Source organism: Cuculus canorus, chromosome 2, assembly GCF_017976375.1.
Source record: "Cuculus canorus isolate bCucCan1 chromosome 2, bCucCan1.pri, whole genome shotgun sequence".
Taxonomy (NCBI): Eukaryota; Metazoa; Chordata; class Aves; order Cuculiformes; family Cuculidae; genus Cuculus; species Cuculus canorus.
In genome coordinates this window covers 102,714,829-102,729,268 of record NC_071402.1, presented here as the reverse complement: position 1 = coordinate 102,729,268, position 14,440 = coordinate 102,714,829, and the positions used below count along the sequence as shown (strand labels likewise).

General features: G+C 36.9%; 1 protein-coding gene across 1 annotated transcript in view; it reads left to right on the top strand.

Moving 5' to 3' along the window:
• The window catches only part of CNTNAP2 (contactin associated protein 2), a 1,069,322-nt gene that overhangs the window by 853,358 nt on the left and 201,524 nt on the right, over positions 1 to 14,440 (top strand). Inside the window, exon 14 of the mRNA XM_009568467.2 lies at positions 12,360 to 12,516. Coding sequence (XP_009566762.1) covers positions 12,360 to 12,516 — 157 coding nt within the window. The remainder of the gene's footprint in view (positions 1 to 12,359; positions 12,517 to 14,440) is intronic.

Below are 14,440 nucleotides of genomic sequence, written 5' to 3'. Positions count from 1 at the left end.
GGTGGAAACATGCTGGAAAGCATCATCCTCAGTGGAGCTCCTAAGGAACGGAGGGAGCCCCCAGTAAGGCTTCCTGGCAGAGCTGCTTAGAGGGGAAGTCCCTGCTGACTCTTCCTCCAGCTTTTTCTGGAGAAGCTTCAAATTCAGATGAGGCTTCTCAAAGAACCATTTTAGCAAACTGGCCTTTCAGGAAGGGAGATAAACTCCTGCTGCTGACAAAAGAAAACTGCATGCCAGAGCAAAAGGAGTCCAAATAACTGACCATGCAAAAAACCCTGTTGATGTTATCTTTATCAATATGTCATTATCTCTCTAGAGTGTGGAACTTAAACTCTATCTTACAAAGCAGGGGAAACCATTCTTCATGTCAGTGCCGTAGTGCAGAATTTTAAAAACAAGTTCTGCAGCAGCCAGTGAGCCAATTGGAGTTCTCTTTCTACAGTTAATACTGCAACCAATACTCTTTACACTTCATCGGTGTAATTTGTCTGCCCTATGAGTATATAATGATAGTTAAGAAATGCCATTTCAACTCACAGAATAAGAGATTATCATAATATCTTATTAGGTCTTCAATAAAGTGGGTCATTAGCCAATTTCTATTTTCCCATTTGAGAATTAATGTGCTTGAATGGACTGATGAAACAAGCTTCAGTGAGGAAAAAGAGTGCCCTGCGCTCAGACTGTAGGAGGTAGTAGCTTGACAAAATAAAACACACCACCTAACTTTTCCAGTTGTCAGTTCCAATCAATATGTTTGTCTGTTTCCCAGGAATCAATAGAAACATGGTCCTTACAGTAGCCATAAGACACAACCTGACCTGAAAGAGAAACTATCTAACTAGCAAAACATAGCCCATGATCAAGTCTGACAAATGGTCATCTAAAAAGGCCTCTGATTATTTTCATTTCATATCCCAACACCGGATGCATAAACAGTTTTCTCCAGATTAAGCTGAAAATAACACATCATGCATCTGAAGTCAATTACACCACTTTTCTGATTCTCCCCTTTCACACTGAAATTCGTAGTTGTTTAGACTTCTCTGTAGCAATGTCATCATTATTGATGTCTCAAACAACTTCTAAAACCTGTGTGTACTAGGTATACTCTCTAAAATATTATTCATACATCTGTCTGATTTTTAATAAGAGGATATAACAGTCTGTAATAACTTGCAGGTAAATATAAAACACCCAAACCATGAAAATGTGAAAAAATGAAACTGTACAAAATTTGGACTGTAGAAACTTGAAAAGGATGAAAACAAATTCTAACAGGAAGGTTTGTTTAGGAGTGTTATTCTTTTTCTTGTCCCATTTCTGTCTCAGTAGCCTTTGCCTAACAGGTGGCTTGGTTGTGGACCTCCAACTTTAATCTTTATTGGTCTCAAAATGTTGGGTTTTGTGCAGTGTATCTTCCTTTATTTCAATTTAAATATGCTAGATAATCAGCCTGCTGTAAGCCTCAGTGCTGAGTCTCATTTTTCCTCATTTGAAATCCATTGCTGTTGTACGGAATACAGCATGTTACAAGTTGTGGTAATATATGTTTTGCATCATTTTTATATCCAAAGGATCCACTGCCTTCCAGGTATTGGGTTGGTGGGTGGTTTGGAGAAGTGTGGCTCCCAGGCAAACAGGGTGATGTCTGTATTCACGTGTTAGAGCTAGTTATGGCTTCAAAAGTGTGAATGTACACAGTTAACTTTAAAAAAAAAGACAAATTTTCAGAGACTGTGTGATCTGTCATAGGAATATCAGTGTTATTATCAAGAATTTGTGTCTCTCATTACATCAGTGGAGGCACGTTGGAAAGGAAGAAGTAAAGCTGATTGTTTTGAGGTTCCACAAGGGTCAGTGGGGAAAGAAAATCAACAGCAGCAGCAGCTGCTGCTGCAGTCTCATCAACAAAAGAAAACCCTTGTGCTCCGTGAATCCAATTTCCAATTGTGCCACAGTCCATGTTCCCTATGAAGTGCCAGGTATTAAGTTCTCATGGGTGGAGAGAAGCCCGAAGTCCTTCTGGCTCTTATAATGGCTTTTTTTCTTTCAACTTAAACTACTGCTGGGTTGTGCTTGGGGGTAGGGAGCAATAGTTTGAAAGATAAAATTCTTTAGTGAGGTATGGGACCTCTGAGGAAAGGCTGCTTGCAGAAAAAGCTTTCATCAATTCTGCCTACTCAAAGTGTAGCTTAGTTTACCTTGGGATCTTCTAAGTTTTTAGTTCATTTGTTAGCAAAATAATAATATCAACTCTTAAGGTTTTGTAATATTTAGCTCCATGTAGGCTGTTATTACTGCAAATTGCATAAATGGACTAGAAATGTATTCTATGTTGAATTATGTAGGAACACAAAATAAGAAATTTACCTGTTTTCTTCTCAATATATGTTAAAGGCACTCCAGTGTGTGTGTAAAGCAAGATACCAAGAATCATTGACTATTCTAAATTTATTTAAGGAATATTTTTATTGTCTTCATTATATATTGGCAGTAAGAGAATTAATCTAAAAATGTGATCACAGCAGGCAATTCTGTGATACCAATATAATTGACTGAACCTCTTAGAAAAATTATTTTTTCATTACCCCTGTTTCCACATAATGTATTGAATGCCAGCTTAAATGACCCTCCCTTTGCACTCAGTTTTATATAATAATTTGAGTTTGACTTTACAATAAATACTATAAATCATACTACTAAAGGAGTAATTATTTTTGTGCTAATAACCACAATTTCGGAAATCTTCCAAATGGATCTCTGCTGTAAAATGAGATTTTTTTTCTACAGAAAATTTCAAAATGCAACCCCTTACTGTTGAAATACCATCAGTGAGTTTCTATGCTTCTTTATGTCCCTATTAAGGGTTAAATGATTCAGGAACTTGAGCTCCATTAATCTGCAAAGTGTCAGTGGTAATGGGCATGCATATGTGTGTATGCTGTTTACATCTCCATCAAGGTTGAGTAAAGATGGGTTTATTGATCACAAAAAGACATTAGCAAAACCATGGAATCCTTTGCTCTGTTGTTAGTATGTTCTTTGCAAGTCTGTGACATGGAAGTATGCATTTTTATCATGACCTGGCTGGGCAAACTTTAGGGTGAGTTGTAAGCTTGTATCAAGATTTTCCCAGCTTTGCTCTTGCTGGCACCTGAGCTTCCTAGAGTAGTGTTAGTTGTAGAAAGCCGATTCGTACTGCAGTTAGGCTTTCTAACACTGATTTAGACATTCTGTATGTCCTCCTCCCAGACAAATACATCAAGCCCACTGTTTCAGCACACACAGTAAAAACACTGGCTAAGTCTTGTTGTGGAATACTTATGTATGTAAATATTCTTTTTATCCCTTGAATTACATTTTATTCTTTAAAAGTACTCACTTTTACTTCTTTTCCTTAGCATTACCTTAAGCAAAGACATTGTTCTTTGGCCTTAAATGGCTCAGTGAATTTCCAGTAGAAAATTAATTGCAATACCACAAGTCTGGCACACTACATTGTTAAAAGTCATAGGGATTGTGGTGATTTCATAATTAATTCATTTTAAGGCCCCAGCAAATAGTAGCATACAAAGACATCTGACAGCTGTTTTCCCCAGCTAAATCTCACCAGTGAGAATTTATTCCAAGAGAAATAACAAGTCAGGCTTGGTTAGTGGTGCTGTAGCTTGGAATACGAGTCTTGACAAGGGAAAAAAAATCATTTGTACTGCACTAGCTTTTCATGAGCTGAGGTGAAGAGTAAATCTCTCCAATAGCAAAATAAAGCTGTCAGACAGCTTTTTCATAAGATGCTATTGGACACCGATACGACAATGCTCCCTCCTGATCTTTTTTATAGGTTGCTAATTCTGAAAGAAAAGTCATCTTTGCTTACATTTTTGTTGATCCAGGTAATGAAATTTTAAGAAGCAATTGTGATACTAGAGCAAAAATACAGACTGCTACTCAATAACCAGGAGTACACTTGTTGCATTACTGAAAAGGTACTTTATCCAAATGTTTGCTGTCTAGGATAAGATTCTGTAGTTACTGCTTTGTGTTTTGAAATTGATATATATGTATGTTAATTACATGCTCTGAAAAAACAGCAGTCACATGAGAACCCTTGTATGCACTGAAAAATAGGAGCCATCAGCACGAGGCATGAGCTCCAGTAAACAGGCAGTAATTTTATTTCTCAAGCACTTGAACAGGTTCCCTTCTTTGTCGTTACTGGGCATAGATAAGAAAATTTAGGCTCTTCTCAGTTCAAGTAGTCTTTATGTACCAAAACATAATTGAAGCCTAAGAAGTATAGTGAGGACTTGCCACAGGAATGTCCTATTTCAGGATATGAGGGAGAGGCAGGGCTTCTGGCTGGGCGTCTAAACCTCTGATTCCAGTTCCTGGTGCTGAAGGTGATGGAAGTGTATTTAGTTTTCATTACAGAGATAGTTATCACTGCCTCCACTGCAAAATGGACTACTTCACAGCTGCGGAGGAGGAGAGACAGCAGTTAACTCCTAGGTGCTCTTAAGGAAACAGTGAACAGGGTGTGTTATATTAACTTTACTGAGATTTAAGACAAAAAAAGGCAGGCCTCACTGTATGTTGCAAATACAGGCTGGTCTACAGTTCTCAAAAAAACTCCTACTGAACCGAAAATGTACTTTTGAATATTTCAAGGTAAAATCATCAGCAGTAATTTCTGTTTTTCACAAGCATTTTCCAATATTTATATTCATTTTCTAATAAATAGTTAACAATATTTTTTCATGTATAGATTACTTTTGAAATATGACGTACTTCTGAATATCTTAAAAGGTAAAAAAACCTGACCTTCTTCTAAGGTCAGGTTGCATTGTTGCATGCAAATGCACTTGACATGAATTTAGACATCAAATCATACCAATTCTTACATTAACAATCAGGCTGAGAAACTACACATTTCTGTTTCTGAGCAGATTTTAAATCTTAAATTTCTACACAGTTTGCACAGCTTTTGCAAATAAATAGTACTGTCAAATAGATGAACCACCTCCCTGAGCTTATAAAGAAAATGAATGATCCAGGCTAGTCATAGGAAAGGAAAAAAAGAAAAAAATTAAATAATTTATTGGATACTGACACCATGTAGAACTAAACTGGACACAAGTAGCTACAGAATGAAAGTTATCATAAATAGCAAACTAGAAGTTTCAGGTCATATTTCTATTAAACCCACAAGCAGCTATAAATCAGGTAGTCCTAGTTTTCTGAAGTGTCTAAGGGTTGCATTTTTGTTGTTTTTCTTTTGTTGGTTTGATTTTGAATCTTTGTTTTCTGCCTCAAGTTTCTTATGTGTGAAAATGTGCTATTTGTGTTGTCGTGAGGCTTTGGCCAAGCTCCTAATCATAAGCAGAATGATGACCACTGATGCAATACCAAGCACTCCTTGTAGCTGTCCTAGTCGGTTGCAAAGGGAAAATGATTTATCAGTTAACAAAATTGCAATAACAATGTAAGAATTTACTTCATTTAAAAATATTATATTAAATTCATGTGTATATATCACATAAGATTATAGAGAGCAAGAAGTATTACTGAAAAAACGGAAAACTGAAAAAATATTAATTAAAAGAAAAACAATCTCAGTGCTATCACATATAGATATTATATATCAATTGCCATTCTATCTTAGAAAGTTCACTTAAGAAGTCCCTTCCTGCGCAGGTACTTTCTGTTAAATCTGGAAATGTGACCAGCCAGCCAAACTCTTCTCTCAGCTCTCTTCTTTCAGGTTCAAGTGTTCAGCCTTCCAGGTGATCACTTAAACTGACACAGCTTGCTCACAATTCTCCTGGGGTGCAAGCAGGAGCAGAATCTGCTCTGTAATTAAGCATTTTTAGATAGAATTCTGCTGTTGACATGAAACTCCTCAGAAGCCGCATGTGCAGCCTAGGTGGGCACTAGAGACATGAAGCTGTGGCAGCAAAACTGCAAAGTGTCTAATCTGCCTCATATTGGCCTCAGCATGTACATAACAATAAAGATGAGCAAAATAAAACCAGTATAAAAAAAAAAAAGAACAGGTCAGACTAGGTCAACAAAGCCTACTCCGCTTTGACAGCTTTGAATTTAAGAACCCTCAACAGTAATAATATGCAGATGTACTTTGTGCACAGGTGACATCGTGTTTCATTATTTTTTCCAAATGCTAAGTCTTCAAAAGCTGAGATGAATGCCTCACAGTGTTCATATAAAATTATTTGACCTGATTGGTATAGGTACTGCTGATGTTGTAAGGAAAAAAGATGGCAATAAGAAGCAAAGTGAAATCTGTGAAGCACACAGCCGTTGTTAGCACACTGAACTTTTCAAACAGTGACAAAATTATTCTTTCAGTGCCTATTTCTTCAGTGCAATATCAGATAGAGTTCCTGCAAAGATTGTAATGAACCATGACCTAAAATCAAGTTACCCTTGTGTGAAGCTAAAGGTACTGTATGTTATAGTGCAGCTAAATGCAAAATGCACGTGTAAAGAATAGACTTCATTTGAAATCAGAAGAATTATATTTTTTTTCCACATGTGCCAATTGACTTTTTCTTTTGAAATTTTGTCTTTCATTTCATCACCATATGTTATCCCTGGGAAATAGCTTTCATTTCTACCCATGGTTAATTTAAGCTTCCAAAATTGTAGTATGTATTTGAAAAATAACTTTTGGCCTATTTTGTCAATAACAAGAACTGGGCAATTAATTCAACTTGTGTTGTTGTAATCTGTTCCACTAACAAAGAAGGGGATAAGTGAGCAAGAGTCTTTTCTGAACAATTCTACACATCGCATGATTGTTGTTGACATTCTTTAGTATTTATTAAGGGATCTATAATATTGATGGATAACTGGAATGCTTCAATTTTAAAAAGATATTAAATTCAAAGCTATCCAGTCTGGTAAATTAACATCTAATTGCTTGCAAGGGATCAGCTAAATGTAGTCATTAAAGTTAGGCAGGGTCCTCAGTGAGGAATTTTCACTGATCTTGATTTCCAGAGATTATGAGCATTTGATTTCAGTTTGAATATGTTCCTTACCTTTCTTTATAAAACATTCCTTTTAATTTTAAGGACCAGATAGAACTCAGGAAATTTTCCTGACAGGCAGAAGGAGGATAATCCTCATCCGGAGGAAGCTGTAGCTTGCTTTGGTTCACCACAAGAGGCTGCAGATGGAGGTAGAATACACAGGCTCAGATACAAGTTCAGAAGGGAATTAGGTAAATTCACAGGCAGTGGATCTATAAACAGACACTAACAGGAATAGGCAGAAATATATCCTGTAGTATCCTTAACACAGTGAATTGATGCTGAGGGAATGCAAAGATAATCAAACATAAATGATAGCCAAACTCAGATCTTTTCTGTAAAAATTGCCTCCCATTGCCCCCCACAAGCACAAAACTCCGGGCAAGGCAGACTATGTTCTTATCAGTGCTGCCAATATTAATTTCTATTGCTATTCTTTCCTAAATAAAGTGCTAGGAATGGGAAAGAGCTGGGACAGAGAACTAAGGGGAGAGCCTTGGCTAGTCACTGCTGTTGCTCCTTTGTTCCAGAAGTTGGTGGATAAGAGAAATTGCTGGAGTAGAGAACAGCCTCCTCCCTTTCAGCAAAAGCAACACACTTCCACTCTTACTTCAAGTAGCCATGGGAATCAGCCAGGCTTTGCGGATCTTTGTTGCAGAAAGTGCTGCCTTTTGAGGAAGGAAGAATGAAGAGATTGGAGGAAAATTTACTGCGGGGATGAGACAGTGAATGAAAGAGATGCACTTAGGTTCTCCACACAGTTTACTAATCAGAAATACAGTGATAAGCCCTCTGAGGGCTCTATTATGAGTGGAGCGTACTAACAGCAGAATGCCATAGAGCAAGTGTTCATTTCATTCAGTCTCTTCGTCTGGGTTCTCTCATTATTGCTTGGTACTTTGAAATATTACTTGGTACTTGAGCAGCTTTGAAACAACAGCTCTAAAATCTTGGAAGTAAAACTGTTTCTATTAATCAATTGCATTAAAAAAATTATAAAACCACTTAGTTTAATTAAATGCTCAGTAGACTATAAAGTGTGCTTTCAAAAGTTATGTTTTGAGACTGGCTATCCTAAAAATTAACTGTTAAAAGTTCTGTTCATACTACATTAACTTTGGGCTTGTATGCTTTTATATGAAATGGTTCATGCAATTATACATTCATGATATGAAAAAGGAATCACATTTAGCACCAAAAGATCTGTAGATTCTCTGGAAGATCTTGAAGGGGAGTAGAAGGGGAGTAGTTCTTGACAGAAAACACTGGTGACCAGACTCTACAGAGTTTGTCTGCATAACTGTAAATGTGGGCTAAAATTGTACATGGATGTTAACTAAAACTCATATTTTTCGCTAATTTTAATCAAAGACCAATACTGCAAATATATTGCCACCACTGTTGACAGTATTGCATGTAAATGTAAAAAGCTTTTTTCTGTGTCTGTGAGAGAGGTATCTGAATCACAAAAAATATGGTTTGAATCTGATGTTCCAGCTATACTCCTGTGTCCACATACCTTGTTAAAATAAGATCAAACGTTTTGCCCTTAGAAGACTGTTCTCAAACCACAGTTATTAGCTTTGTCTATAAGGTTAATGAAGCTCCTAAAAGCTGGATATCTTGGTCCATTTTCTTGGTATCCACATCTTACTCTGATGCCAATACTACTTTTGTGTTAAGTGACTGAGTTATAAGCACACAACATCTTGCAAGTGGATTCTCGTCGAGAAGGGAAACGGAAAGGCACCCTGATCCTAACTTAGTACACATAAAACTCAAGTGCTTCCTACAGCAGCCCTTAAAGGAGAGCTGTTTTGTGCCCAAAGAACAGTTCTCCTTCAAGACTTTATTCTAACTAAAATCTCAAGGCAGGCAGAGAGTATCTCTCCTGCTCATTCTTCTCATGGTGTTATTTGCCCACAAAAGCTTGAGGGAAAACAGCAGTCAGTCAATGACAATAACAAATAGCTATCCCATTACTCAAAATTTGTTCCTATGGTAAGAAAAAAATAACTTCAAAACCAGAAAAATATCTTTTGATATTACTTGTCATCACAATAAATTTCACAACTCCTATATATAATTTTTTTCCTCTACCATTTTTTGTCCTTAAATTGAATTTATATACTTTTAGTGCCATAAGACTGACAGTATTGATATTTTAGAAGAGCAATCATGTAGGATAAATTAGTCTGATGCTTAGAATTATATCCATTAATGATCAGTCTCCATGTTGGAGTGCACTATTACTTCCTCCTGGACAAACTTTTTCTAGCACCTTCCAAAGTATAAACAATAAGAAAAGGGCTTTGACGTAGAAGGATTCACATCCTCAAAAGCAGTCTATAAAGCTATAAAATAGGGTAAAATATGAGAGGAGAAGAGAGATCCTATTTCTAAATGTATTTTTTTTTACCTGCATGATACTTCCCTCTCCATTTGAGCTTTTCTTTTTTATTGTTCTTTCAGTCTCTCCGCTGCAGACTTTTATTATTTGTTAAGCCCAGTCTTTAGTGGTGTCTGCAATATATCTGCATAGCATTCCTGATTGGGAGCTTATGAACGCTACAGAAAATGCTGCTCTTCTTTGTCTTGGTTGACACAAAGCAGGATGGCCACAAAGGGCTGTTCTCATTTGGCTGGCAGAGAGTGATGGGAACCAACAGTGTCTCCATGCCTTTTTGTTTTAATAACCATAGACTATCCAGGAGCTCCAAAGCCTTTTGTATGAACCGCTGTGGTGCAGGATGGTCTGGTGAGGCTCATCCTATTTCAGTGTAGGAGGTTATGCCCTAATGGAAAGTCTACTCCACTGTATGGTAGCCAGCTAATGAAAGGTTTCTACTAAAAACACCTCTGTTGCAATTCCTAGCACAATTACAGAGTGGTGATGGTGTCCAGAAGGGCAGTGCTGGAATTAGTAATTGTGGGGATGACTGGCAGAATATGTCCTGAACTCAATCCCCCTAAAATTATATATTCCTTCCTTGATGTTTCTGGAAATTTAGTCAAGTATGTTTGTATCTTCATGAATCCATTTATGTTCCTAAGCCTGCTGGTGGGGCTTTTCTTCAGAATGAAGAAGCATGCATTCAAACGGGGCCAGATCTCTGGCTAGTGTATATGCACATTGAAAATGATAGATGTGAAAAATAGCTCTGTCTATGCTAGAATACATTCTGGGTTTAAAACTGTATGCCATTTGTCATTTAAATGAGTTAAAATATTCCCTGTTTGTGTCTGTCATAGTGGTCTGTGACACCCATCACTGAAGTCTGTAATTCTGTTATCACTTTCACGTGTTTCAATAATTTCTGCCTCTTTCTAAATTTTTAATCCTCTTTTTGACGGTTCTAACTCATGTATTTTCTTCTGGTGCTTTAATTAACAGTTTCGCTTCCCAGTGAAGTACTTGCTGACACTGAATTGTCCAATCCTTCAGTTGACAAGAAAGGTGTAAACAGAAAGAATCTTTACTAACAGTCAAAACTACACCATTTCAACTACAGCAGAAAGATAACTTCAAAGATGAGAGGAAAAAAAACATGCTATAGGAGCTTCAAATATCATTAATACTGTAGTTGGGCGGTGTATCAATAAAAGCACCATTCACTGTGGAATGATAACATTTATACTTACATGCATATTAAATAATCTTCTGGAAGACAGAGTGACGTACTGTCATATCTGATAGATTGTATTGCAGGTTAGAAATGCTGCTGCAGCATTCTCATGCATGATTTTTTAACTCAGAGTGCTTCGTTCCATGATAATTGAGTCACAGAAGATGAAATGACCAATTTAGAGTCTAGAATCAAGTCACGCTGTTACCATATCCATTGCATTAGCACTTGAGCTTAATGTTCATGCTGTGCAGCATAGTAACATCTGATAAAGACTTTCAGCCACCACGAAGTTTCCACATTACTGTATTGTCAGTACTGTTATTTTATACGATGTTTAACAATTCAAAAGCCTTGAACAAACCAAGCATTTTCAGAGAGCTGCGGTTTTCCGGGGCTTGGTGGGTTTGTAACACATGCAGCTATTTGTTTGCTTTCTCCATCTCTGAAATTTAATTTTCTTTAGAGTTTTGTGTAAATTACTTTCAACGTATGTCTGAGATAAGTAAATTTACAGTCTATATGATCAAATACAATTGTGACATGGCTATTTTTAGGATCATGGGTGCAGTTTTCTAGAGAAGTGTGAGATGCACAAATAGAAAATGAGGAAAAGTAGAATATCGTGTAGGATTTTACTTGCTAAATTTATTAATAAGTGAATTCCATGCAAATAGCTTTATTTGATTTAATGAGAGAATATCAGTAGAAGATTTGATGAGGGACAAGGCATTTTAAAGAAATATGTGTATAGGCTGAGTTTAATCATGTTTTCTAAATGTGAAGGATCACTAAGACAAGTACATTGAGATCAATTGAATTATTCACATGGGTTTGAAGTTAAGCTTATATTTGCCTCGCTGAACTGGAGGAATAAAAAGAAACTTTTCAATAAGAGCATTTTTTCAAATTAGAAATTAAAATAGAGGGGAGTTATTTAATTTTTTTGCACATAAAAGTGTTAGTTAGTCCAAAAGCATTAGAAATAAACTTAAAGCAGCATATGAAAATATCAAATTACAGATCCAATGCCGAGAAATATGATTATATCAAAATTCAGGTCAACTTTGTTCACGTACTTAATTAAAAAAATATATACATTTTTAAGAAAATGTTAAGATGCTTTTGGAGTTGATATTATCTCTTCACGCTTTGCTTTGGATTAACATGTTTGTTTTCCAGTGAAGACAGATTAATTTCCAATTAAATGCCGTTATTTGAAAAAGAAAAACTAAAAAGAGAGAGAGAAAATAAACACATCTTTCTGTGCAGCATTTGTGGTCAAATATTGAATAATGCATCTGATAGTTTACTATATGAATCTGAAATTAATTGAAAATAGTTATAGAACATTCCCACATGTTTTCATTATATCAGATGAGAACAATTAAATAGCTAAACAAAGAGCACACAAAATGAAATTATTTAATTAATTTAAATCATTATAAATTGTGTGAAAACTGAAAAGAAATTGTTGTTTGTTTACCTGGCAAGGTCTTTTGGATTGCTTAGTAATAATAATTGCTGTAATACATTGTTTGCCAGAAATGCAGAATGGCTGTCTAGTTATGTGTTGTTAACAAATGCATATTAAACATCTAAGTCTAATTAATGATTAAAGCATTATGGAGCTCTACCTTTTCAATACATCATAACCTTGAATTATCTTTCCTTGCAGAAGGGAATCCTTATACCTGGTGGGTTGGAAAAGCCAATGAGAAACACTACTATTGGGGCGGATCAGGACCTGGCATTCAGAAATGTGCCTGCGGCATTGAACGCAACTGTACTGATCCCAAATACTACTGCAATTGTGATGCTGATTATAAGCAATGGTGAGTAGTTTACAAGAAGGCAGTGTGAGAATGACCAGAACCTCTAAACTTTTACAACACTGCCATTATTTCAAATGTCTTTTGTTTATATATTTCTTTTCTTACTAAAGAACAAAGGCAAAAATATAATATTTGTCATCCCTCCTGCAAAGTATCTACCTATTTCTTCATTTCCATTTTATTCATAGTATCTCTGATTGCCAAATATAAAGAGCATATTTATGTTTTCAAGTCAACTGAGCTATAGAAAAGAATACTAAGGTTGGAAAGTCAAGTCCTTATCGGAAAGGCCGGCATTTTGGCTGCCCATGCAACCTTGTCTCCATTATATTCAGTTATATTCACAATGTAGTATTTAATTTTATCTCTGCAACTTACTTTCTTCACAGAATTTCTCTTTTTTGGAGCACTTTTGTTGCATTTTCATGTAGAATGTGAGAGACATGAGTTGAAATCACTCATCTAGTGACTCCAGTCCTCATTATCCATCTTTTATTAAAAAATGTGTTAGGAACAAGGCTTAAAAAGTGTTAAGGAGTGACACTGCATTTCAGAAGAAGCTATTGCACTTTGCCCGAGACAATTAAATATTCATTGGCCTATTGGTTGAAAATATAAACTTATGGCTCATTTGGGATGAGACAATGAGAATTGGTTCTAATTTCTTCCCTAATGAGTAGTTATTGATTCATTTTGACAGAGGGGCTGAGGAAGTCCTGCCCCAGAGTATTTTACAGCCTGGTAACAGGGACAGCATGCTGTGAGGGAATTGATGTGGATTTAAATCCCTTCAGGCAGAAAAGAGAATTAAACCTACATCTCTAAGATTCCCATTCTAACAATGAAACTACTGCATGAAGCTTATCATCATTTTGTGTGAGACCTGCTCTATGCTCTTAGAATGCTTCATTTGTAGGTTTTAACTCTTTGTGTCACTTTTGTCATGACAAGCAACATCATATTTTACATGGTATGCAATGTTCAGTGACCAACTGGAACCATACATATATAAACACTTTTCCCATTAATGACAACCTACTGATCATTGAATCTATACTGGCTCATAAACCATTTTGTGTTAATTGAGAAATTCATATGGCTAAAAATGAATATAGAGCTACGGAACTCTAATGGCATATCAGGGATTTAGAAAAGAAAGAAAAAAAGAGTGGGGAGAATCACAGAATCACATAATAGTTGAGGTGGAAAGGGACCTCAGAGTTCATCTAGGCCAAACTCACTGCTCAAGCAGGGCCACCTAGAGACAGGAGCATGCCCAGGAGCATGTCTAAATGGCTTTTGAATATGTCCAAGGAGAGAGACTCTGCAGATTCCCTGGGTGACCTGTGCCAGTGCCTTGTCACCCTTGTAGTAAAGAAATGTTTCCTGAGGTTCAGAGGGAACCTCATGTGTTTAAGTTTGTGTCCGTTGCCTCTGATCCCGTCACTGAGCACCTCTGAAAAGAGCCTGTCCCCACCCTCTTTGCACCCACCCTTCAGGTGTTTATACACATTGATGAGATCCCCTTATGAGCCTTCTCTTCTCCAGGCTGAACAGCCTCAGCCCTCTCAGCTTATCTTCATATGAGCGATGCCCTGGTCCCTTAATCATCTTTATGGCCCCTTGCTGGACTCACACCAGTATGCTCGTGTCTCGCTTGTACAAGAGAGCCCAGAACTGGACGGAATACTCCAGGTGTGGCCTCATGAGTGCTAAGGAGATGAAAGTACCACCTCCTTCATCCTGCTGGTTGTACTGTGTCTGAGGCACCCAGGATACCATTATCCTGCTTGGCCGCAAGGGCACATTGCTGGCTCCTGTTCAACTTGGCACCCACCAGAACTCCTAGGGCCTTTTCTGCCAAGTTTCTTCCCAGCTGGGCAGACCCCAGGTGCAAGACTTTACAGTCCTCCCTATTAATCAT